Here is a 27687-nt window from a genome sequence, read left to right as displayed (position 1 = left end):
CTTGAATTTTTAAAAGAGTGAATTTTTTAAGTGTTTGAATTTGTATGGCCTATGGGACTTTCTGAGTTTGAAAATGTTTTACACTGTGACGTCAATGTTAATGGGCAGTCTTGGGGATGAACAGAGCCAGGAAAGGTTGTGACTTAACAGGGATGTGTTCGTGCCACGTTAACAAGGGGTCGGGTGTACTGGGTAGCTTTATGTCAACTTGACACAAGTTAAAGTCATTTGAGAGGAGGAAACTCAGTTGAGAAAATGCCTCCACAGATTGGGCTGCAGAGCATTTTTTTAAATTAGTAATTGATGGGGCTGGGGTGCTCTACCCTTTGTGGATTGGTGATTCTGTGTTCTATAAGAAAGCAGGTTGAGAAAGCCATGGAGAGCAGCCCATAAGCAGCACCCTTCCTTGGCCTCTGTGTCATCGCTTGGCCTCTGTGTCATTGCCGCCTCCAGGTCCCTGCCCTGTGTGCGTTCCTATCCTCACTTCCTTCAGTGATGTGTAAGCCAAATGAACCTGAACCCTTTCCTCTCCAACTTGCTTTTGATCAAGATGTCTCACCGCAGCCATAGTAATGCTACCTAGGACGAGTCATTTGTTGATTGGGTCGTACACCAGACTGGCTCACTCAAAATCTCCCGGGCAGTCTCCTGCTTCTCTTCAGGGGACAGTAGGAACATGGGGGGTTACAGACTCGTGCTACCAGGCCCAGCTGTGTATGAATTCTAATGGCATTCCTCATGCTAACACAGTTTATTTACTACATCTCCACGGGCCTTGATCACTTTTTAAGGGTAAGGTATATTTTCTCTCGGGGAACTGCGATTGCTACTTCTGGCACTTTTTAACCTTAATATGTTCCGCCATCTGCGATTTTGTTTAGTTTTTTTCTTTTCCTCTGCCTAATAACCCTTTCAGCTCCTTTTCCTTATGTGTTCCAAGCACCCTTTTGTGTTCTTAATTTCTATTTTGCGTTATTGAAAAATACGGTAAAGAATACCCCAGTGAGGGGCTGGGGATTTAGCTCAGTGGTAGAGCGCTTACCTAGGAAGCACAAGGCCCTGGGTTCGGTCCCCAGCTCCGAAAAAGAGAACCAAAAAAAAAAAAAAAAAAAGAATACCCCAGTGAGTACCCATGAATTTGCCACCTGATTTAGGAGCTGAGAAATGAACTCTCTCCAAGTGACAGTTTCTGGGCTCTGTTTCATGTAGCATACAGAAGGGCACCACACAGATGGTAAAGGTTTTGTGAAAGGCGCCATCCCCCCCACCCTCCCACCCTTCTCCACCCCCCCTTCATAGCGGCTGCCTGGGAAAGCAGGCCCAGTCGAAGTCTCACTTGGACTTGTGCTTTCACTAAGAGGTCTACCGGTTAAGCTTCAGGTAGCTCTTCAAGCTGTTCCAGGATCAAGAAACCTATGACTTTTGCAAGTATATATTTTATCATGTGGTACTTCAAGGCTGAGCAACTTCCTTCTGTAATCTCCATCAGAGCCATTTTCCAGAATCTTCTCGGTATACCCAGCACTATTTTTGTCATGCACTGTGTTTGCAAACAGTCTCTGTCTAAATTACAGACTTGAGGGGGTGTGTGTGTGGCCACTCTTACAGAATGCTCTTTCAGTTCTGTCCTCAATTGATCACCAATTAGATCATCGAATTGGTGACTCTAAATAGCTGACCCCTGTGGAGCGCCAGAAACTTGATGTAACTGCCTGTGGCTGGGAGTCAGCTGCAATGTCTAAGCGTTTCTGCTGTATCACGGGATGACTGGCCTCCTCTCTGTTCTTGGAGTGCAGTTCCTTGCACATGTCCCTGTACGGCCACAGCACGTCCCGCATGCTGCCCTCATCCTGGTCCGTTTGCTTACATCATACTTCCTGCTGCTGTGACTACACATCATGGGGACAGCATTGCCTCATCCTCACCTAGGGAGCCTGCTCTCTTCAGGGGTCAGGCGCACAGCAAAGAAGCTTGTCTGTGAGCTCTGAGAACATATTTATCACTTGGGGGTTCTGTTGTTTGAAGCACCCCAGAGTCACAGATCCCAAGGAAGAGAACTGGGGATCTGATTTTTTTTAAAAAGTCTATTGAGTGATAAGTCCACGGTGCCTCTTCCAACAGCTGACAGAACTGCACAGCATCTCTTTAGTGACTGACAAAATGGAACTGTAGGAAACCGTCTTACAGAACACACATGGCGGAAGGTCTGCTCTGGTTCCTTGTGCATAGCAATGAGGAGGTTTCAGAGACAAGTATAAACCACACGTGTTTTATTTGGGTGTGCATTGTTTTAAGCACTGATTATCTTTTCATTTGAAATGAATAGGATTTCTCCACAAGCCACTTGTTATTTGCATAATGTGAAAATTCACTTGTATAACAAGCCCCAAAAGACATCAGAACTAGATCCCGAGCACATGAAGTTTCCTTTTTTTGTTTTTCTGTTGCAGGGGGTTTGTTTTGCTAATAAATCATTAGAGCAAAAGTGAGAGAATCTGCTGTTTCCCGGCTTTTCTTGCAATTGGTCACCATTGGCACTCACTCATTTCTTATGAGCTGTCTCCCAGTTACAGTAACGACAGAAACCATATCAAAAATGTGCTTCTCTCTCCGTAGGACAGTCGGCCCAATATGTCAAGACCTCTGATCACTAGATCCCCCGCATCGCCACTGAACAACCAAGGCATTCCAACTCCAGCACAGCTCACCAAGTCCAATGCTCCCGTCCACATTGACGTGGGCGGCCACATGTACACCAGCAGCCTGGCCACCCTCACCAAATACCCCGAATCAAGGTAACTGCAAAAGGGATGTCATTCTCACGAGTGCATGCATGGGATGCTCAGAAGTGTGGACTGGCCACTGCCAAGTGCAAGATATGACCTGCACGGGTTGCCCAGGGCTGTGGCTGCCTGGCCTCCACAAGCTGGGGTAGAGAACATGTCCATAAGTCAAGTTTGGAGTGCCATGCATTATGTGCCTGTCATTCCATTGTTCAGTCGCCCAAGGGAGAGGGTCACAAATTCAAGGCAAGTGGGGCTACATAGTGAGCTCAAGGCCTTTAGGGACTGTAGAATGAAACCCAATCTAGAAATTAAAAATGATGCAAGCAAGGTGAAATTAATAATAATAATAATTATAATTATACCTAAGGCCTCAGCTTAACTCATGTCAAGGTGGAAGGAGAGAGTCCTGAGGGTTGTTCGTTAAGTTCCATGTGTATACCGTGGCATGCGTGGGCTACTGCACGCACACGTGCACACACACAGAGACAGAGAGAGAGACAGAGACAGACAGAGACAGACAGACAGACAGAGACAGACAGAAAGGGGGATGGAGAGAGAAAAAAATAATGTTTGTAGCCTCAACAGAAAAGAGTGAATAAAAATCATAGCTACTGTGAAAATGTTATGGAGACTGGTGTGGTAGTTTTTCAGATCTCTCTTGACCACCTAGTAGTATATGAAATAATTTGAAAACTGGGGTGAAAAGGGTAGAAAAATGTTTCTCTTGGTTACCTGATTCAATTTCCATAATAAAAATGAAATGGCTATAGCGTAGGTTTATGTGTTATCCACAAAGCATTATGGTCCTGTCAGTCAGCTGTTAGAGCAGGTGTGACTCAAAAGCGCTAAGGTGACGCAGGGTCACATGGTCACAGTGGCTGAAGTTCTCAAGGGTATGACTCTACAATTCTCGTTCTTTTAAAATAGTACCTGCTTGTATTCCTTGCCACCTTCTGTTACCACTGACACCAACCACAGACAGTCGCTGCTGGACGAGGTGTTAAGTCCAAAATATATGCAAAGGTCCAAACCCTGTCCGTGGGTGTCTGGCAGGTCAGTGGCCTGGTCTGGTGGCATTTCACGTTGGTTTGCTTTCTAAACTTCCTATATAAGGGGGAAGTTAATGCGGCTTGAGGGGCTTACTTCTGAAGTACATAGGAGAGAAGTATTTCTGATTTGGCACATTTTTGAATTTTAGTATATTTGTCTATATCTAATGAGCTATATGGGGGAAGGGGGCCCATATTTCAACATGAAATTCATTTACGTTTCATATATATAATTTTACACACATGTCCTGAGGATCATTTTTGTATCATATTTTTAATAATTCTATGGATGAAACAAACTTTCATGCTGTGGAATTTTCCATGTGGGGTTATTATGTTTTCTCTCAAAAGGTCTTGGGGACTGTGGGGATAGCTAAACTGGTAAGGCGCCTGCCACAAAAGCTCAGTCCAATCCCCAGAACTCACATAGAACACCTGGCTTTCCTATGAGCCCAGTGGTCTGCTGTAGCCACCTGGGAAGAGAGAACTTCAGTTACGGAATTGCCTAGATCAAACGAGCGTGCTTGTGAGGAACTGTCTTGACTATAATACATATTAGAAAGTCCAGCCCACTGTGGGCATTACCGTCCCTAGGCAGGTCTTCTGGGTTGTATAAGAAATATAACTAAGCATGAGCCTTCAAGCAAGCCAGCTGGCAGACAGCATTCCTTTAAGGCTCATGTTTGAATTCTGCCTCGACTTCCTTCAATGTTTTATTGTGGCCTAGAAAAATGAGCTAACTAAACCCTTTCCTCCTCTAAGTTGCTTTTTGTCAGATTATTTTATCACAGCAACAAAATGGAAATAGAACACTAGCACCAGGGAGGCAGAAATAGGTGAACCCTTGGGACTCATTGGCCGACCAGATCATCAGACAAGCTCTGGGCCAATGAGAGACCCTGTCTCCAAAAACCTGCTCCTGAGGGATGGCAGCCAAGGTTAACTTCCAGCCTCCTTACTCATGTGCATCCCTTGAAGCACTACGAACATACAAGAACATATAGGTGTGTACACTCAAATAGATGTATAGGTACTAAACTTTGGCACACACGGGCATGGGTTTATGGACCACTAGCCTATGCCTTAAGCGACTGGTTTTCTTCTATGTTGCTCAGTGGAGGTGCATGGGTCTTTCCAGAGTCTGATGTTCTGAGAGGTTCAAGCCTTTGGAGAGCTCTGGATCCACTTGGCCTTTGGGTAGTTGTAGAAGATAAAAGGTTAACCACTCTCTTAGTCGGTTGATGTCCCATGGAATTTTCCACTCACCTCCTATGGGTACTGCATAGCTTAGGAATGAACGGCAGTTAATGTCTCATTTGGAGACTTCCCTAGCCTATCTTTCTATGAATATTCCTCCAGTCCATGATTTCGACTCTCATTATGCATCTCCTGAATGTAAATCCAATTCCATAGGTTTCTTTGCTCTCTCTACCTGCTTGGTCTCTTAGAGTTCCCAGCTGCCACAAGCAGCTATTGAGCACCCAAAGAAAGGACAGCCAGTATTGACACCTCCCCGCCTTTGGCATACATTACACACTAAAACTTTGAGACATAGAACCAAAAAAAAAAACTGTGTAAAATTGATTTTTATATCACTTTCTTTTCATGTTGCAACGATATTTGGATTAAATAGAAATATATTTCAGGCAAATTTTTCTTATTTTTATTTTTCCCATGTGGCCGCTGGAAAACGTAAAATTGCTTCTGTATCTTCTTTTCTGTATGAAAGTATTGATGGAGGAATATATGCTTTTATGGAACGAATCAAACCTGCGCTTTCCCCATCCCAACACCTTCATACATCAAACATATAACTTTTTCTCAGCAACATAATTTAAAGAGGCAGACTCATTGAATGCTTTTCTCGATTTTCTTGTTGTTTCCATTCACCATTTGCCCATGATATCATGGCAGCTACAATTGTTTTGTTTTCTTTTGATCGTTCAGAGGTCAAACTTGGGTCCCTGTACATGGTAGGCACATGTCCTATCCCCCAAGCTTCACCTCCAGCCTGAGCAAAAGTAATCTGCTTCGTTGTTATCTGTGTTTACGGGCAGGCTCCATCCTCTGCACGGCAGTTGTTGATGGGTTGGTAGGATCCCATGGCCGAATACCTGCCTTCTCTCATATAGAACAGGTACAAATACATCATTTTATAAGGCTGTTCATCGCATGTGATTACAGGGAGTGCCTTCTAGTCCTTTGTTCAGCAATTGCCTCCTCTCAAGCTGTCTTCCAAATTCCCAGAGCTTCCTTTCCACAGCTAGGAGACGGCCTGGCCCGGCCTCCTTCCTTCTCTCTGCCATACGAAACTTCTGATTCCATGGCTTTTACACCTAAAGCAAAGACACTGGTTGGATCACACTGGCTTAGTCTTCATTTGGTTGTGTGTGTTGCTCTGCCCTTCCTTGGTTCTTGTGACACTTCTGTAAGTCATGAAGTATTCATCTCAAAGAAGCTTCAGAGAGGGGCTGACACACAGATTTTAGCAGTGAAAGACACATAGAAGGATTTGTGTGATTTTCCTCTTAGGTGTCAAGTGCCCCTAACAAGTTCTGTGAAGATCCACAACCCAGTCAACCCAGACAGGCCAACTTCATTACCCATGGACATAGGATTATTCGCAACTCTAGTCACATTCCCTAGATTCTTGGGTGCTTTGAACTCTTGCCTCCCTGAAGGACTCCCCTTTCTGTACCCACTCAGAGCTCCTGGTTCCTTTCTAGCTGCTTCTTCTGGTGCAGTGGCTCTGAAGGAAGGGGGATTCTAAGATTACAGCAAAGATCTCTAGTTAAAGAAATTCTGATCTGTAAGTAACAAATGGCCTTAAAAGATGTGAGTTAGAAGATGTGAGGGGGTGCATAGTTTGGGGTGCAGCACTTGTGAGGGATCTGAATCTGAGCCCAAGTACTCACAAAGAGAGGAAGGGAAAATGCTGGGAGTCTCCAACTGGGATTACAGCTTGGAGTCAAAATCCACAAGAACACCTGCTTTCAATCTGTAATAACTTAACACCAATTACATTTAAAGGAAAAACAAAAACAAAACAAACCACGAACCGAAAACTAGACCAAGGAAAACAGCTCACACTGTTTCCCTAGCACTTGGGAGGCTGAAGTAGAAGCATATTGTGTTCAAGGCTGAGATGGCTTACAAAGGGGGCACTTTTCCAAAAACCAACAAAACCTGAACAGGGATAGTCGACCGCCATGAATATGTAAAGATGGGTGGTCAGAAGTCAGCAAACTAAGACTCCTGGGTCTGCTGCCCATTCTCCCAAATAACGTTTTACTAGGGACAACAACAAAGAAAAAGTTAAAAAAAAAAAAAAAGTCACCATCAATCATTTTCAGCTGGACCTGGTGGTACAGGCTTGTAATCTGAGTTACTCTACTCAGTAAATAGAGGCGACAGGTTTGGGAGTTCAAGCCCAGCCTGGGCAACTTATCAAGACTGTCTCAAAACCAGAACAAAAATTTAAGAGGGTGGGGAACTCTGGGAATGTAGCTCAGTGGTAGGGAACTTGCCCAACGTGCCTGATCAGAGCCAGTACCACTTTGGAAGGGGGCCGGGGGAGTAAGTGGATGGAATCAGGATTTTCCACAGTGGTCTGCTCACTTGATTTATACAGTGCGAGCATCTGATGGGAGGTGTCTGTAGATGCTCGTTCTCTGGGCTGTGCAGATTTGAAGGGCAGATCTGGTTGACTGGCTCAACAACACTGAAGACACTTTATCAACACCACTGATAGTGAGAGATTGAAATATTATAATAATTTGTTTATTAAACCCTATGCCAAATCACATGGGCTTCCTGAAGATCTGCTCTGGGCATATGTGTATGGTGACATCCGTCCAGCGATCATTTTAGGACTTGTCTGAGGTCAAAGTTGGGTCTTTTGTGTTTTTCACTGTCCCTTCTAGCAAAAGCAATTTCAGTGGTGTTCCGCTTATATTTATTCAGATGTGAACCCTTTCAAGTGGGGAAGTGGGCTGGACCACATAGTTAATAGGATCTGTGGGGTGGGAGTGAAGTGGGGGTCCCGGTGGAAATAGTTCACTGTCTGGCTGGGAGCGTTCAGACCCTAGTTCCCTGAGCCATCTGAGCTGATGGCTTGACAGAGCAGTTGTATATTTTAAACCCAGTACATGAGTTACCTCCCACGTAAGCAGATTATGCCAATGCATATCTAAAATAGTCGCTGAGTTACTAAGCATCCGGGGCTACGTAGGTAGCTGCAGAACTCAAGAGACTCCTCTTACAGTTGGAGTTGCCGCTCATGGCCGCCCGAAGGGCGTGTGCACTCAGAGCTTTGGGCTGGAGGAGGCAAGCACGTGCCCCTGCCAGCAGAGTTCTGTCTTCTGGTGCGCACCGTGCTCGCGTGAGGTAGACATCGTAGGATCGATTCAGTGGTGCTGCACGCACTGAGAGCGAAGCCAGGCAAGTGTACCGTGGGAGGGTTGGAGAGGCCAGGTTTGTGAGTTCTAGGCCACCCTACATTGCATACGTCTGTACACTGTCTCAAACAAAACCACCTAAAATATGGACCTGGGCAGGTGGCTCAGTGGTTAGGAGCATCTGCTGCTCTTCCAGAGGACCTGAGTTTGGTTCCCAGAACCCCCTTGAGTGGTTCGTAAACTCCAGAGGATCCACATCGTCTTCTTTATTCCCCAGGCACATGAACTCATGCAGGAATATACACACGGTTTTAAATGTTTAACTATACACCTAGTTTTAAATGCATTTTTTTAAACCCTGCACTGCTGTTGCCGTGACAGGGCATGCGCAGTGACCAAGGAGCATGAACTGGCTGAGCCTTAGATTTTGGAAGTGTGGAGTTTCCCAGGGGCGAAGGGTGGAGTCCTCTTCTGTCACCTACCTCTGTTTTACTGTCCTACTTTCCCACAGTTCTCCTCTGGGATACAGGCGAACAAATGAAAAGTTGAACAATGTTTAAACAATGAACCTGGCTTTTTTTTATTTAGTGCTGGGAGAATCATCCTTTAGTAAGATGTGCTATACAGTGCGGGATTCCTGGGCCACCAGGGAACAAGGCGGGCCTTGCTTTCAATGTGGTCAGACTTGGGAAGTGTTGTCTTAAAGTATACAGTAGAGGAAAGAACACAGTGGTGTCTATACCTCTCCCCATCACTCTCTGGCACCCCTGGATGGGTGGTTTTGTTTTGAAAGAGGGCAGCCAAGCACAGTGGAGCACCTCTGTAACCCCAGCACTTGAGAGGTGGGGAGGAAGGATCAGGAGTTTCTGACTATGTCTGCTATACAATGAGTTTGAGCTAGCCTAGGCTGTTCCAGACGCTGTCTTTTAAAAAAGAAAAGGAAAGATTACTGCACAGGCTAAGTAGATCCTCTGGGGAATTAACTTGCCCCCGATATTAAATCTAAAGATAATTTTATTTTCACATCTCTCCCCCCCCAACCCCAAGAAACATCTATTTGTCTGGGGAAAAAAAAAACTAACTCAAAAGTCTAATCTGTATTTTAATTCACACTTGGAAGCAGAATTTGCTAGCATGCTGAGTCATACGTGATCTGTTTGTCTCCCATGCCCTGTAGTGTATCTCTGCATTGCTACATGGGGAATCACCACATTGCCCTGTTGTCCCAGCAGACAGGAACCACAGGACACCTGAGCTGCAGGCCCCGGGGGTGGGGTGGCTTCCCCCACAACGATGCTTGTGACTGTCATCTTTCATTTTTGCACATTTTGACTGAAGTGGTGGATTAAGAGCTGCTGAAATAAATGTGTGTAGAAGCAGATAATGCCTTAACCTAGTGCTCCTTCTTCCCGGTCAGATCCGGAAGAGGGCAGCCCCCCAACCCCCCGCTTGCATGCATGTACCTGTCGGCACCCTGATGTTAGACCCACTCAGGAATAACAGCAAGAAACAATTCAAGGCTGAACCACAGGTCGTAAGGACTTTAATTATGTCCTGATGTGTCAAGAACTCAACTTCCTATGAACACCTTCCTGTTAGAAACCCATCTCTACAAAGCTCTTCTCCCTTCTGTTCCAGCCTTGTGTCCTTGGGGCCCAGCGCTGTGATGTGATTCCTTCAAGGTATAAACCAGAAGGCGTTTTTTCAAGTTCACTTTCTTCAGGGGCAAATAAGGAGCCAGAATAACAGGCAGGTGACCGGTAACTCCTCTAACTGAAGCCGCCTCCTCCTCCTCCGCCTCAGGAGCACAGACTTCTGGGCACGCTCTGCTGCTCATTTCATGTGTAGTTCTCAGGGAGGAGGGGAAGTCCTCGACTTCTCGTGAGTGTGTGTGTACATGTTAGTGTGGGTAGGTGTTCGTGTGTCTGTGTGCACACATGCCAGAGGCTGACACTAGATGTCTTTTTTATGGTTTTCTACATTACCTTTAAATACTTTTATTTATTCTTTGAGAACTTGATACAATGTACTGAATCATATTCATTCCTTCCTTCAAATCCTCCCAGACCAGATCTTCCCCCAACTCCCTAACCATCCAATGTCACCTTCTTTCTATCTCTCTGAACAAACAAGTAAAAACCCATGAAGTCCAGGTTTTGCTGGCTGATCACTCCTGGGTGTGGGGCTTGCCCTGGAGCGTGGGAGAAATATTAAGCATTTCGTCACTGAACCACTTTCTCTTATGCAGCACAATCGAGGACCCCTTGGTTAGAGGCAGGACTAGGGTTTTGTTCGGCCTGAGCTTGTGTGAGTCTTCTGCTGTGCAGCCTCCCATCGTGTCTGGAAAGGTTTCCTTGAAGTCATCTGCCACCTGTGACTCTTACAAGCCTCCTGCCCCTTCCACATAGATCCCATAGCCTTTTGGGCAGCTATGATGTAGACATCCCATTTAGGGCTGAGCATGCTTAAGTTACTTCGTCTCTGTACAGTTATGCGTTCCTGTGTTAATTTCCATTTACTGCAAGAAGAAACTCCTCTGATAAGTTTGAGTGGCACCCTCATCTATATGACGAGTGTCATTAGGAGTCATTTTGTTGCTCTGTTCGTGTAGCAGAGTAATGGTAGTAGTTTCCCACAGGGCCCGTGACCTATCTAGCCTCGGTTCTTTGTGACAGGGTCTCTTGTTGAGCCTGGAGCTCACTAAGGTGGTTCAACTGGCTGGCCAGAAAGCCCCTTAGATCCTCGTGTCTCTTCCGATCCCAGCACTGGAATTGGAGATCTGTACTGCAGTGCCCAGCTTTGATGTGGGCTCTGCAGTGAAACTTGGCTTCTCCTTGCAAGGCAAACGACTTACCAACTCATCCAAACTCTTCAGTCTTAACACAGCCCCTGAAATCCTTAAGTGTCACAGAGTTTGGGCACCTCATGTATGGGGACAGAGACGGGTAAGTGTCCTCAGGCTGGTGCTGTGCATGCAATGGTGTGGCCACATACAGTCTGGTAAAAACCAGCTTTCCTTGCTGATTATGCCATGAGTCATACTGCTTGGGACAAAGAATTCTCAGCTTTCATTTTTCATGATGAATAGCACCACTGAGAATGCCAAGGTTACTTTTGCTGTTTTCAATCTTTTCATGTTTCTTTTCATCATACAAAAGTTATAACATTCCTTATCTACTCATTCGTTTGAAAATTAAGTCCTTTGGGGGAATTTCTTACAGGATTAATAGACGGGAATATGATCCATCTCACTATTTTTTTTCTTTTTTTCTTTTTCTTTTTTTTCTGAGCTGGGGACCGAACCCAGGGCCTTGCGCTTGCTAGGCAAGCGCTCTACCACTGAGCTAAATCCCCAACCCCCATCTCACTATTTTTAAGAACAGTTCCATTGAAGTAGCTTCAGCTTTTAAGTGGTTCCTCCATGCAGCTCAGCCCACAGATTTCAGATACTGCTTTTCAGGGACTGACTGGTTTTTAAAGAACCTCGTTGTTTCTGCCAGTCACTTATGTGGATATATAGATGGTTTCTGATTTAAAAAAAACCCAGCCAATATGAAAACATTCAAGACCGGTGAGATGGCTTGGTAACTAAAAATGTAATGGTGAGGTGGAGTGCCCAGAACTGTCAACAGGAGAGACTTGACTCCCTCAAGTTGTCCTCTAGCTGCTGGAAGTTAATAGAATCGGAGGGATAGAGAACCACTCTTTTCTGAGGATATAGTTACTGATAGGATTACCATGTTTCCGTGTTCCTGTGGACAGTCCAATACCCATGCACATATGGGAGCACTAACTGGACTTGGTGGGTCATATATGATATATGTATCTGTGTATACATATATGTATATATATGTGTGTGTGTATATATGTAAATATGTATGTGTACACATGTATGTGTGTATATTTGTATATATGTATGTGTGTATATGTGTTTATATGTGTGTATATGTATATATGTATGTGTACATATGTATATATACACTAAAACATATACATATTTATATTCCCCATATAAATATACTTTACATATATATATTCTATATCTATTACATATATAAAGTATATATGTATGGTAAAGTTGGGATGGGGCATGCTGGAGGAATGAGGTAGAACTAGAGGAGAGAAATGGAAGATATATTTTATTGTATCCACATGTAAAATTCTCAAGAATAAAGAAAACAATTTTAAGTTGTCCTCTGACCTCATGTGAATGCTGTGGCATGTGTACATACTCCACTCTTTCACACATATTCTCACATACACATATAAGTATAATTAAAAATAACTATTTACATGAATTTCCAAAAGCCCAACTACCCTTTCGTCATGGGAACCCTTGAATGTAAGAATTTTTCTGCACAGCCTTATTCTCGCGTGTTCTGGTGGTTCTGATGTCATCCTGACCTCCTCGACCCGGAGGCAGAAAGGTCACTGCCGCACAACCGTGTCAGTGAGTTGTCGAATGTCATCAGGAGAATGCTGTTGTGTACAAGCACGAAGCCCTGAATCTGAGTCCCCAGAACTCACGTGAAGAGAGCAGGGGGTTGTTCCTTAGTCTCAATGCTCACACCTGAGACGGGAAACAAAGGCAGGGGAGTCCTCCAGCCGGCCTGGCACACAGAGCAGCAGACGACAATGAAGAGAGCGCATCCGTCTCATCTCGATGACTGACACCCAAGGCTGTCTTCTGACCTCCAAGGCTGTCTTCTGACCTCCGTGTGCACACCACACTCAAATCCACGAACACACGAACATACATACTGACACAAAACAAAAACTCAGTACCGGGTCCCCGGCAGTGACGCTGACCCTGAACAGTGACTCCAGGCGGCTTAGGGAGAAACATTCAGAGATGTGTCTGCCGTCCAGCGTGCTAAAGGACTTGTACCTCTGGGAGAAGTCTTGAATTATGTGAGCCAGCAGGGAGGGGGTGACATATAGCAAAAGGACAGACACCTCCAGAGTGAGTGCTGTTGGCCCTGCTGCTGCCAAGGGCAGAGGGCTGTAGCAGCCTCTGCGGGTGTCTCCCAAGCATACAACAGTAAGAGCTGTCTTTAAATCATGACCAGATAAACACTTTTCTGTGAGGGGACAATTAACGCCAGGTCTCATTACTAGCCAACACCAGCTAGCATTGCTCTGTATGTGATGCTGGCCTCCCAAGGGCTGAGACATGGGAATAAGTCACCATGCCTGGCTCTCCAGGTCACATTTTATTTTCACCTGACACTTTGAGTTGGTGGCTACTGAGTAGCATATGTACAGCATAATCTAGAAATATAAAGCTTCAGAGAGTGTACATCCAAAGGGCACCTCCCGCGGTGACCAGAAAAAGTATTTGGGTATCCTGAGAAGGCAGTTGGGTGACAAGGATGTTCAGTGCCCCCGTAAACGTGCCCGTGTGCGCTATTGACTCTGTGGATGAATATGCATTCCCAGCTCATCTCTCTCGGAGGAGTCAGGAAGAGGTCCGAGGTGGTCTCATTGGGAAGCCGGTTTCTGGGTGAGTTTTAGAGTTCATCACTCTAAAGTCATACAATCACAGAATGTATTCATTCCATTCATTCAACCACCTTTTGATATTTAAATGAGACTTTTGCTGTATAACTTTTGAGTGATGGTAGCACTAGTTTTGTGTGTGTGCTGGATAGTTTTATGTCAACTTGACACAGGCTAGCGTTATCTGAATAGAGAACCTCAATTGATACAGTGCCTCTATAAAATCCGGCTGTAAGTCGTTTTCTTAATTCATGATTGACGGGGAAGCCCACTGTGGATGGAGCATCTTGGGGCTGTTGGTCCTGGATGCTGTAAGAAAGCAGGCTGAGCAAGCCATGGAAAGCAAGCCAGTATATAGATAGCTTCCTTCCGTGGCCTCTGCACCAGCTCCTGCCTCCAGGTCTATTCTGTTGGAGTTCCTGTCCTGACTTCTCCAATGATGAACAGTGATATGAAGTGTAAGCAAAATAAACCCTTTCCTCACCAAGTTGCTTTGGCCATGGAGTTTCATCCCAGCAATTGTAACCTTAACTAAGACAGTAACTGTGTGTGTACGTGGTTGTGTGTGCTCGCGTGTGTGCATGCGCATTAGTCTATATATGAATTTGTATGTGTGGGATATGTATGCATTTATGTGTTCATTTGTATACACGTGTGGTATGTATGGATGTATACATGCACCATGTCTATATATGGCATACATGCATGTATATGTGCATTTGTATCTGCTTATGACAAGTATGCATGTCCATATGCATGCATTTATGTATGTGTATGATATACATATAGTGTGTGTGTTTTTGTATGCATATGGTGTTTATACATATAGTGTGTGCATTTGTATATGTGTGTGGCATTTACATGTGGCATGTGAATGTGCATGCATTTTTATATGTGTATGGTATTTATACACATAGTGTATAAATTTGTGCCATGTATCTTATATATGTATTTGTGTATGTGTGCAGCATGTATGCTGTGCGTGCATTTGGTATGTGTCTGGTATATATGCCTATGCTGGGTGTGTGCATTTGCGTCTCTGAACATGGGAGAGGGAGAAGCAGCACAGACGAGTTGAGGTGGAGTCAGCTCTTCTGTCCATTTCTCTGAGGATGTTAAAAAAGCACGAGGCAGGTTTCTTGGTAGTTCTTGTTCTTTTCATTAAACTCTGTTAAGCTTCTAGGATTCTCACTTAAACATACCAAGCAGAAGATTTAAATATTTCATTATAAGCCACTGTTTTGCTGGCATGATCACAAGTGGGGAAAACTGTTAAGTTGGAAATAGAAATGCTGGCTTGGCCATCGTCCTCTCGTATGATCAATATGATGCGCATTTGTGTGAGCAACGACTGTAGCATATTGTCAGTGATTTCCAACCGTCTGGAACCTCGAAGCAACAAAGGGAGTGTAGGCGCACCACTCACCAGCCTAGCCTCACTGATGGCCACGGGTATGAGGGAGAGGGGCCAGGGACAGACCCAGGGATCTGTTAGGCACGCAGAAGACGCAGGAATGTTGCACTGTGTTCTGTAATCAGACAGTCAGGTAGCCCAGAAGTAAGGGTAGAAATCAAGCAGTTAGAGTTACCCAGGACACATGCAAGGATGTGTCCAGTCATAAGAATGGGAGGGCCTGGGTGGTAGGATCATGGTAGAGTGCTTGGTTAGCATGCAGTACATGATGGGTTTGAGGATTTGACACCATAAGAAAGCAGAGAGGAGAAAGAGGAAGAAATGGAGGGCTCAAGAGAGGAAGATATGAAGGGAGGGAGGGAGGAACGCAACTACAGGATGGCAGGAGGGGACAGGGAAGGAGCTGGGGTTCTGAGACGGGGCGGGGGGCAGGTGCAGGACAGATGCAGGGCAGATTCCCACACCTGGTAAGTGATTTCTGCTCTTCGTTTGCTGGGAATGGAAGAACAGATATGGGGCAAGGACTTAACCACTGATCTGTATCCCCCTACTTGATATTTTAGTGTGCTTGAATGATTTTGGCACTGAGGGGACTTGGGACAGTGCAAAGATGGACAGGCTCCGAATCTCGGGGAAAGCAGAGCCCACTAGCTCAGCAGGCTGCTGAATAGTGCTACGACTCAGTTTCTTCACTGCTACAATCAAGTGTTCCTTGTATTAGGCAATTTTTCTTAATACTTAGTATTGCCACAATGAGAATTCAAGCAGATAATCTGTAAAATTTTCAGCAGGGTGTTGAACACACTCTCAATAAATGTTAGCTATTAGAGCGTTTTCCCCTCTGAGTGGGGATTATTACTGTAAAATGGAAAACATATTCTAGAGTTCTTAAATCAAGAAAGAAAGCCTAAGGAGTGTGTCAAGAATACCTCTAAATATAGAGCAGACTGCTGGGAGGAGAAGGGGGGCCGTGGAGGCAGGCTCGTGCACACATGTTCATGCTTGCCTGCTCAGACAGAAGGCAAGACAAAAACCTAAACAGACTGTGTTCACTGGAAATGCCCAGCTGGGCTCCAGGAAAAGTCATGACGATTTTGTCCTGGGCTCAGCCGAGAAAAATACCCATTCGTTCTAGAAACCATTGAGAATTTGCTTGAACCAGGAGTAAGCATAGGTGATGTCAAAATCTGTCTTCCAATTCAGCCTGATCCGTCAGAGAATTCTGATGGGGGCACAGCACCTAAGGGAAGGATGAGAATGGGCCAGCAGCAGCCGCAGCAGCAGCAGCAGCAGCAGCAGCAGCAGCAGCAGCAGCAGCAGCAGCAGCAGGGGAGCTTCTGATCAGAACAGGGCTTTATAAAGAGACAAACGGCCATTGGGCAGTAAAGCAGAAGGGCCACGCCAGGCCCTGTGGCCCAGCTGCCTTATGGGAGTCCTGGCAGCATTATTTATCAGCTTGCTGCAGTGTCCTCACCTGCAAAGTAGGGAGCCTGAGAGTGGTGAGGAGTTGATTCCATGGGCCCCACAGAGAACAGTGAGTGTTTTATTACGTGTCTATGTGTTCCTTATAAGAATTCACTGTCTGACGGGATCCCAGTCCTCCAATTAAAACAACAAACAAATCAAAACTCCCTAAAGTGCTGAGAAGAGTGCTCCGGGGGTGAAGTACACGATGTGCAAACTTGAGGACCTGAACTCAGACCCTCAGCGCCCACATCCAAAGCTGCATGGTGGGGAACACCTATGTACCATCTCTGGGCAGTAATGACAGCCAGGCACCGCCTAGAGCCTGCTCAGCAGCCAGCAAGTCACTGAACCCAAGGTCCTGTGAGAGACCTTGTCTCAAACGGGAAGGTGGGGAAGCACATGAAGGTGACTCTTAGCACGGGCCTTGTCCTAGCATCCCGGTTTTGCAGATGAGGACATGTAGGCGTGTGTGTGTGTGTGTGTGTGTGTGTGTGTATACACAATAATAAAAGCATTTAAAACTTCCCGTAGATTAGGCAGTGTCTCTGTGTCCTTGGTCTCCCTGAGCCATGAGTTTCAGGGTGGATTCTCCAAAGTGCTGAGCTCCAGGGTTGGCAGACACATACCCTGTTGTTTGCAGTTTAAATGTGCCTTTCTTTCTCCCCTACTGTCTCCATAGATCACGTAAGAAAATGGTGCTGCCCCAGGGGACATCGTCCCACATGTAGACACAATTTGCTTTGGTTTTTGCTGAAATTATTTTTTCCCTTAAATTACTTCTATCCATTTTTATAACAAGATCTAAATCAATTTTTATCTGTAGTCATAAAACATGAAATTTCCCAAGACTGGAAACATTAAAGAATTATTCCAGAACCCTGGATGGTCATAAACGACATCATTTTATTTGCTTGAAATTAAATACTGTTCATGAATTAAATTCAAGTTGTTTACTTTTTTCCTTCCTTCCTCTTTCCTCCCTTCCTTTCTTCCTTCATCTATCTTTCCTTCCTTCTTTCCTTCCTTCCTTCCTTCCTTGAGGAAGGACTTATATTGGCTCACAGTTTCAAGAATACAGTCCATTACAGTAGAGATAGCCTCATGGAGTCCATGGTCAATTTAACACTATGTTTTCTAAATACCCACTACTAATGCAGCAGGTCTCTTCCTTTGCACCCTTCCCTCTCCCTACAGTCTCAGCAGAGAAGAGAGGAAGGAATCCTTTGGTGACATATTGTCTCCTCTGCTCATGTGGGCTTATCTCCCTGATATTAGCTAACCACTTTGATGACAGTTCCCCTATTCTTATAACACACACAACTGTGCATGGACACACAAGCGTGCACACCTTCCCCATCCCTCTACCCTGCTTGCCTTCTGAAAAGTTCTCAGGGAGAACTTTCCCTCGGGATGGAGACCCTCCAACTCAATGACCAGACCGAGACCACAGGATGCAATCAGCAAGAGGATTTGGTTTATTGTCGGGATACACAGGCACCTGTGGGCGCTTCAGTCACTCGGGGGACTGGCGCGCCCCACGGAACCAAGGATGGGCTTTTTATAGGATTCTGGGGAGCAGAAGCAAGCATACAGAAGCAGATGCATGGTTACAGGGATATAATTGGTGGATTCTAATGTGGCAAGGGTTCAGCCCGGGGGCAAGTTTCCTAGCTACCTTCCTGGAACATAACGACTGACTCGGCCCCCCACCAGGGTGTGGGACCTCTCCCGGGGCTTTTCTCATTGTCAGGTGCTCAACCGCAGTGGTCCTGTTGCCAGGCCTTCAACCATACACATCCTGCTTGGCAGCCGCTGTGTACGCAGTGTTCTAACCTTTCCCTGAACCAGTCATCTTAAGTACAGCCTTGCAAAATGGCGTTACTGCTGCTAAGCTGGGGTCTTTCAATAGATTTTATGTTCAGCTAACATTTCCACCCTCCATACTTTCCCAACTCTCAATGAATAGATACCATTTATAACTTTAAAATATCCCTAAATGCTAAAGAGATCATTTGGGAGTTGCCTCTGAATCTGGTAGCCAGCAAAATAAATCTGGACCAGAAACTAGATGGAATCTTTCTCCAAGTCCAAACCATGTTTTCCTCCTGCGTGGGTATAAATGCCCACCTAGTGTACTTCTCTGCCTTTCCTCCCCACTGCCCCCTGGTCAGTCTTAGCATTTCATTCCCCAAGGGTCTTTCTCACCCTCTCTGTTCAATCCGTCCTACAGAAACTGTACATAGAGCTACAGTGGCAGTCCGGGTTAAGTGACCTGGAAGGGTTGTCCCATGTGTCCCTAGGTAAACAGAGTGTGGCATCCTGTCCCACGTGTGAAACAGCATATGACTAGGTGTCTACTGGGTGGAAAGGACAGGGTATAGAGAACTGGGGACTGAAGGTGGCCTCAGTAAGGATGGGAACCTCCCGGCATGAGTTTCCACAGCTGTAAAGCCATAAACCCCATGGGAATGTTCCAGATTCAGTGAAGGACACAATGTGTCCAGGACAGTAGTGACAAAGTAAGCAGAATCAGTTCTGTCCCTGTCCCACGGGCACTTTTCACCACTCTGCCAAGGCTCAGCTCCCGTCCCTACCTGTGACCCTCCTCAGTTTTACTATTGGCAGTAACCGCAGAAGTCTTGGGGTGTCTTTTTAGTTTGACTTGGAATGTGGTAACCTCATTACACACCACTTCCTTCACTGGTCTTGACTAGAAGCCCCAGATCTCAGCTTTTTATACCCCAGATATTAAGTAAACCATTTTCCCTACATAATAGATAATTACAAGATAACATCTTGGGCTATCAGCATATCAAACTATAACAATTGTGCATGTCCTAAAAGAAGCTCTTTGATTTTTTTTAAAGCATCCATGAAGAGGCAGTGTACATAGTGATCAAGGAAAGCTTTTAAGTCAGACCAAGGTTGTCACTCAAGCCCCATCTGGGCTCTCTCCTTCCCATGAGATGAGAAGCTAAGGCTACCTGTGGGGATCACTGTAGGATGGGCTAAGCAAGATAAGGCCTGTAAGATGTCTAGGTCATTGAGTGGTGGAAACTCCTCGTAACTAGCCTTAGAATAGTAGCCCTCCAGGGGCATGAATGTGCCTGTCTCTGCTGGCCACCATGGGGCAGCAGATGAGATTTAGAGAAACTCTGTGCCTAGCCAACTTGTATGATAGATTTATGATTGTTGCTATATTTATAAAACAAGAGGTTGAACTGGGTCAAGTCTTTCATTTCTGAAAGTGTGGACGGCTATTGGAGGGAGGGTTCTGACAGTTTAAGATAACAAAATGACTAACTGAAAGCATTCCAGGAGCATGGGACTTGAGCAAGTTCTGTAACCTCCTCTTTGACACTAAGTTTCAGCTTAGTGAGAACTACTGTGGTGTGTGCACCCTATCCTAGCATTCCAGGGATAGAAGAAAGAAGGGAAAGAGGATCAGGAAAAGTTCAGGGTTGCCCACTGTGCTTGTGATGGCACACACCTTTAAGCCCAGCACTTAGGAGAGGAGGCAGAGACAGGAAGATCTCTGTGAGTTCAAGGCCAGCCTGGACTACATGGTGAGGTCCTGTCTCACAAACAAATGAACACACAAACTTGGAAAGCTTTCAAAAACCCCAGCCATTTAGTCTTTATTCTGAATCACACCATAATGACTTGGGGGGCCCTGAGATCAGTATTTTTCAAAAGTTACCAGGGATTTTCAATGTCAGCCAGGACTGAGAACCACATCACCATCCACATGACACTGTCAAAAGCAGGCACAGACGCAGGGTTTGGATGAGCTCTGGCCATGAGGAGTATGGTGTCTCACTTCTGTCTCCTTTCTAAGTTTGTTCTTGCACTTGAGATTTCCTGGAGAACCACCCGCCACCAGTTCCAACCCCCGCAAAGCAGCTCTATATCCCATCATGGACGCACCGACCGGCCCTTCACTGTATAGCTTCTGTCGCTTAGGCCTCATTTTTCAGTCAGCTTGATTCAGCATAGAAGTCACACGGGAAACTTTTTCTGGCTTCAAGCTTTTCTATTTCTATCTCCTGTGCCCTCTCCTACCCTTCCCTCCTGGTCCTGTCCTTGACTAACGTCAAGACTCCAGAGACCTCGGCTTTCTTCCCTGCTAACCCACAGTTGAGTTTAATGGGGTAGGTACGTCTCCTTTCTGTCCTTCTGTCGACTCCACACAGTGAGTGATTTACTTGGTCATGCTACACTTGACCGTGCTTCCAGACACACAGACTATTAAATTCCACAAAAGCAAGGACTGTGTCTTACTCACACCCTCCCACACCCCCAGACCTGTTACTGGTAGTCAAGTTCAGTGGATTCTGAATGAATAACTAAACAATGACACAAAAACAAAGGAAAGGAAAACTCTTAAGAAACTGAGTCAGTACATTACAGAAACCAGGGCCTACGTATGAATGAAGGCAGAAGACGGTCTTAATGACTGATCCATACGGACCTAGGTAAATCAGATTTTACTTTAGCTGTAACACAGCTCTCCCGAGGAACCCATCATAGCAGGAAACCATACCGACTTTTCACCCAAAGGAGTCTGGCTTCCACAGTAGGCTCTGCCCAGAGTAGTAAGCAAAAGGAATCCACAGTGCTCATATGCAAAAGTTCCGAAGAAAAATAATATTCAACATTATTTACTTCCTATTTTAACAGACCTTTATAACGTTAGCAATTAATGAAACATTCAGATAAAATGATATGATGTTTGGAATTTACTTCGAAACTCCCAGGAAGGCCCAGTGAGGCATGAAGGTACACATGGAAGATTAATTAAGAACTGACAGGCTTTGAAACTGGGGTGCGGATGTCTTCACTTAGGGGATTCATTCTATTATTCTGTCTGCTTTGGTGTGACATTGACATTATCCAAAATAATTCTTTTTAAAGAAACACATAAAATACTAGTTAAAATGGTGATTAGCCCTTAAAACACCATGGAAGTCTGTCTCAGCATCACCGTTTGGTCCGCTGAGTTTATATTTTAAAGGGAGAGAGAAAGAAACCCCCAGCCATATATCATGTGGAGGCAGCATGGTCTTGGTCAGTTGGAAACCAGGAATGTTTTCCAAGGGCTGTACACTGTAATCAGTCCCACACAGTTTCCAGGCAGCAGCGTTTACCCAGCACTGCAGGGTGATTTGTAACTCCATTCATATGTCTGTGAGAAATACCGCCCTGTCAGTGCCCCCCTTTATTTACTTAGCCAAACAATACTTTCCACAGCACAATCTTCTCAATCTCAAAACCCACCGGGAGACAACATCTTTGGTTGCTGGCACCTCCTTCCCTCCCCTTCTGCTGTTTTTACACAGTTCCTCCTTTAAGGTCTGCAGAAAGTGACACACTGCACTCATTTTACTTGTAACATCTGTGGCTGAGAGAGGGCGCGAACTTCCTCTTGGGAGGGCTTTTGCCTTGCTGGGGAATATGTATCCAAGGCCCCAGCCGCTTTATAGTCCTCTCAAATTCTTTCCAGTCTCTATCCCCTCTCTTGCAGCCCTTTCTGCCCTAAACAGCCCATGGCTTCCCATAGCTTTCCTCCACCCAAGGGTTCGTGCCCTTCTTTGCCTTTGGACTCTTTGCCCCTGGACTCCTGGGAGCATATCCACCGCCTACCCAGCCTTTGCTAGTTCCCATTACTTGGAGCCAGTCCTTCCCTACTTGGTCCGTCCCAGTAGCTGTCCTATTCCCTTCCGCTTCAGGTTGCCCAGTGCTCCTCCACCTTCCCGATCTTAGGTCAGGATAAAGGTTCCAAGGCCAGCAGCAAGTGACTTGGCCGTTGCAGGGATCGAGGAGGGGGGAATATCTCTAAGGATGAGAGCTTCGGTGCAGGACTTGGGTCTTCTTGCCCCTTGCAGCCCTGACTGGCTTTCCACCTCTGCTGTCCTAGTGGTCAGTTCCACCTGTTTCTCCCTGGAGACTTATTCTCACTGCCCACGGCCTTGCCTAAGCATTTAGATTCTGCCTTGGCTGGGCTGGGCTGCTCAGCTTTTCTTCCCGCTCTCTCTTTTTTTAATTTCTCATCTTCCCACAATACTTCTGTTGTACCCGTGCCACGTTTCCTGTTTTTACACCCTAAGAGCTATTTCAGGGACACTTTTTCCTAATTTGCAGAGGTCAAAAGCTAATGATGCATTTTCTTTCTTAGGTAGAGCCTAGAAAATTAGTAGGTAGATAATTACACCTGTATTTCTATATTATTAAGTTAATTTATTAACATGTTTTAATAAGTTAATAAATATAGAGATGTTGACGCTCTTGGAATATCTCTACAACTGTGCACTTTCTGAGCTCACCATGACTTACTGGGGTTTTCTCATCAACCAGGAGGAAATAAAAGCTCATTTTTAAAAATGAGATAATTTTGTAAAAAAGAAATAGAGATACCAGGAAGGCCATGCGTCCACGTTATAGCTAGTGACTGGCCAAGCCACATTCCTGTTCCACTCTCCTCATTCAGGAGCGAGCAGCTCTTGTCTGCACCTATTCGGTGCCTACGTACTAGTGACCCATCCTGTGCTTGTGCACTTCCGGTGTAGGCTTGGGAGTTCGTATGCAAGACCACCACAGCTAAACTAAGACAAGATACTTTTCGTCTCTGTTTAATAAAGTGATGAAACCATTGATACTGATTTATTTCAGGCCCCTAAATTAATCAGTGTAGCGGCTTGGACTTCATTACTATAAAGCTCTTATTTAACAAATATAGACAGAAACAACTCTAAGCCCAAAGTGTTCACTGCTCAGTGACAGTGCTTTGAGTCTCATGGGTGTGAGGAGGCCCCCTTCTTAGAAGCAGCCGACCCCTCCTCCACATCTCTAACTAGTCAGGCCAGTTTCTCAAGCTTTCAAATGGATTTCTTCATCGTTAAGAAGAGGACAGTGTATTTGTTACACGTACAAGGTGCTGAGGACAGTGAAAGACTTCCAGGAAGGAACTTGGTTAATGCAGCCTCCCTTCTTTCCCTGTCAAGCATGTGTTTGTCATCTTATTAAGGGAAGAGTTAAACGTTTCAATAAGAGGCAAGCAAGCCTCCTTCTATCCCATCCTGCAGCAGGCTGTCCTGAAAAGCCTGCACGGACGTGACTCAGTGGGTTTGTCTGTTTGATTGACGTGTCAATGAGGAATAACAGACAGCCAGAGAGTCCCAGGGTGGTTGTAATCTGCACCCCATGGAATCAGTGCAGCCCATGGAAGCTCAGGAAAAAAATCTTAACCATGGTCGGGAAATGCAGCCCTCCTCTGGTTTTTTTTGAGCCACCTTTGGATAGGGTGTGAGTTTTAGAATTATCTTTAAAATATTTTTAGTGAAACAAAAATTCACATGACTGATATCAGAGGAGAGGGAAATATGATTTGTCATGTTTAAGGGGTAAATACTTGATTTTTTTTTGTGACCTTTGTCACATTTCGACATACGATTAGATAATGTATGATTTCAAAATAATCTTTATAGCAATAAATAATATTCCTAAACTGAGACAGGCATGTTATAAGATCGGGGGGGGGGGTATTTAAGAAATACTAGTAGGATAGCCATACTCTTAGTGAGAAGTGAAATGAACTGTGGTAAAGAACACATAATTCTGTTTTCTGGTGTGCTTTCGGTGTCACTAGCTAGCTGTTGGCACTCTATTGCTGTATTTTTAGAAGCCTGGAACTTATGAGTTGGGAAAATGCTGGAACACAGTTCTTTAAAACAGAACACCTTTTAAAGTAGAGTGGGTTTAAAAGACATGCAGGAGGGGCTGGGGATTTAGCTCAGTGGTAGAGCGCTTACCTAGGAAGCGCAAGGCCCTGGGTTCAGTCCCCAGCTCCGAAAAAAAGAACCAAAAAAAAAAAAAAAAAAAGACATGCAGGAGAAGTAACATTTTGCAGGCAGCAGAAGTGAGTACCACTGGAGAAAGGCGAGTTCTTCAGTCACGGTGACAGCCTCTTGTCATGAGGATGGGATCACGGTGTCGGGACGTTCCCTTTGCAGGGGAGAGGCAGGTGAGAGGCAGAGAAGAAAGGCAGGCGCATGTCCGAACAATCCTGAGAGTAGTCTGACTTTCTCACCCTAAGAATATTTATCACACAGAGACCAGCACTTCTCAGAGGCCGCTGTCGCTGCTGATGTCCCCCGCAGAAGTGCTGATGGTGACTGCAGGCAGAAGTGGCCGGCTGATCTGACTGTCTCTCTCTGCTCTTCTCTCTCTCTCTCTCGTCGCAGAATCGGAAGACTCTTCGATGGCACAGAGCCCATTGTCCTGGACAGTCTCAAACAGCACTATTTCATTGACAGAGACGGGCAGATGTTCAGATATATCTTGAATTTTCTACGAACATCAAAACTCCTCATTCCCGATGATTTCAAGGTGAGGGAATCTGTGTTAACCATAAATATGTCATTGTTTTTATATGCTCCAAAACCTGTTTCTAATTCTAATCCTCACCACGTACACTGACTCCAGTGTCCTCGTCAGCCCCTTGGCCTGTCTTCATGAAGTGAGCATATGGCGTTTAGATGTTACAGGACAAGGGAGCATTTGCTTCTATTTAAATAATTGAATTATATTTTCTTTCAGTGAACTTAAAAGCTGTTTAGATTCAAATTTAATTTTGGCTATGTCTTAGCAAGCTAGAGTGTAAAAGGAACGTCTTAACTCAGTGAAAACTTGTCTCCTGGAAATCTAAGGTTAATATCAGTAAGGCAGGTTTAGAATTGTTCCCTTAAAACTGAGTAGCAAGTGCTGGCATCAAGCACAGTGAGAGACTTCCTGAAGGCAGTGGAATCTGAACAGGGGCCATCTAGGAAGTATTAAAAGGAAATACATGAAAATGGAATTTTTATGATTGGTAATGTTTCTCTAAAGAGGAGATTTTAAAACTACTAATTCTGAATACTATTAGAGCTAATAGAGAACTAATTAAAACATCCAAATTCAGAATCAATGTGCTACGGTCACTGTGCGGCCTATGGAATAGCAAGAATCAGTCATAGCATTTAACAACAACAACAACACCAAAACACAAAACAGAAATTGTAATGTCCAGGAAACAATAAACCAAGTGTGCAGGGTGTGTTTTTTTAAAAGGAATTCTATTTTGAGAGAGAAAGGGTATATTTAAGACTTTTTATACACAAAGGATTTTTTTAAAACATCCTTATGGAGCAGATATCATATTCACATAAAAGATGTCTTACTAGAAGAAATATTTGCAACAAAAGATTAATATTATCATAAAAAAGTTCCTCCAAATCTATAAAAATATATAAACATTCTAGGGGAAATTTTTATCTATAAACAAGATTTTCCCAAAGGGAGAAAAGATTTTGTCAGTAAATATTTAAAATGATATTCCATCTTCCTCTATATCAAAGGAACAAAAATAAAATGATATACTTTTTTTATACATTAGTTTGACTAGGATTTTAAAGATTAATAGACACTGTGGGGAAAATATAGTGTAGTTGGGAGGAAAAATGAGTAAACCATTTTGGAGAATAATTCGGCCATAGCTATTAAAATTTCTATCATGCATGCTGCCTAGAAATTTTATGTTTATGAATTTATCTTCTATAAATATTCACATAAGCATGTACATGTGTGTGTACATAGGGTGTCTACTGGTCATGTGTAGAACAGGAAAACTTAGCACACCTAAGAGGTGGTTGGAAATAATATAGAATATCCACATTGTAGAATAATTTTAAAGAGCGTGGTTCATCTATATCTGTTGATACATAGAGTAAAAACTGAAGCTTTGTTTTCCAGTGACAGTGTCAAGTTATAAGATGATATGGAATGTGTTTCTAATTAAGTAAAATATCATGTGTGTTGTGAGAATTTGAAATAGCCTGCTATTAACACACAGGAGTTGTTAACACTTCAGAGACATGATGTGTTAGCCAAGTCTTAGAGCCTGGGATCTAAATTGCTGTGGGAGCCCTTCAGAGCCCTTCAGAGCTTAGTGCTGGCCCATGAGCAGCGGACTCTGAGTCTTCCTCAGGTCCCTTGCAGAAGTGTGGGGACCCACACACCCTAACAGCAGCTGTTACTCTCTTCATTTTCCTATTAAAGGCACAGTTTTTCATATAAAACAAACCTGCTCTAAGTAAGACCTGAGTATTGTTTTTCCATTTGATTAACGATCCTTGGCACATGCGCACTGCTTCCAATTCAGAGGAGAGGATGAAGGCAAAACCCCTGAGCCCCTTATTAATGTGGGGTCTGCTGGTTTATAACAATTCACCTAAAACTTGGCCACGTCAGTTGGGGAGGCAGATCAGTGGGTAAAGTAATGGCTGTGAAAGCCTGGGGACCTAGGTTCAGATCCTCAGTTTACCAGGCACAGAAGGGGTGAATTTCTGGGTGCTCAGCGGTCAGCTACTCTAGTTAAAATGGTGAGCTCCAGGTTAAGTGAAAGACCTTGTCTCAAAAACTAACAATAACAATAACAATGAAGAGACTGATAGAAGACGCTGCCCTCTGACTTCCACATATACACCCACACATGCATGCATGTACACTCCTCCACAAGCAGTACGTAAAGGAAACAAAGATGTAAATTGCAGCCATATCCTGTCTTGACTCTGATCCTAAGTATGCTGTACTGGCTTGGCTAGCTTGCTACATGGTGATATCCTTACAGACAGAGACATGCTTTTCTATTTTACACTGAGCTCAAGCTAATTGCTTACTTAGCTACAGGAGTCCCAGGAGGCCAGACACTGAGTATCAGTCCGCAGCCCACTTCTCTTAAAATCATATAGGACTAAACTGAAAACTGAAAGCTTACATCTATACAATGTCATCACTTATAACTCCCATTTCTAACAGAGTAGCCATAGAGTAGCAAATTGGGAAAACTGTTATAAAATAAATAGAGCCTTTGTTTTGAATGGCTCCATATTCTAGAAAGGAACTCAGTATTTAAACACACACTTCGGCTTACCCTCCACCACAGACCTCCATGGTCTGCCTCTAAGAATAGTCAGATTAGATGTTGATATGGCCAGCTCCAGAGGCCATGCCCTGGGGACTGTCACCTAGGTCTGGGCCAG

At 44.6% G+C, this 27687-nt stretch overlaps 1 protein-coding gene across 4 annotated transcripts in view; it reads left to right on the top strand.

The window, feature by feature from the left end:
- Kctd1 (potassium channel tetramerization domain containing 1) overlaps positions 1-27687 on the top strand; it is a 194153-nt gene that overhangs the window by 149621 nt on the left and 16845 nt on the right. For all 4 annotated transcript variants that reach the window (NM_001100516.1, XM_087592586.1, XM_087592588.1 and 1 more), the window contains 2 exon segments: positions 2617-2795; positions 24853-24997. In NM_001100516.1, coding sequence (NP_001093986.1) covers positions 2617-2795; positions 24853-24997 — 324 coding nt within the window.

This window comes from Rattus norvegicus, chromosome 18, assembly GCF_021556685.1.
Source record: "Rattus norvegicus strain SHRSP/BbbUtx chromosome 18, alternate assembly SHRSP_T2T, whole genome shotgun sequence".
NCBI lineage: Eukaryota > Metazoa > Chordata > Mammalia > Rodentia > Muridae > Rattus > Rattus norvegicus.
This window is presented reverse-complemented; position numbering and strand designations above follow the sequence as displayed.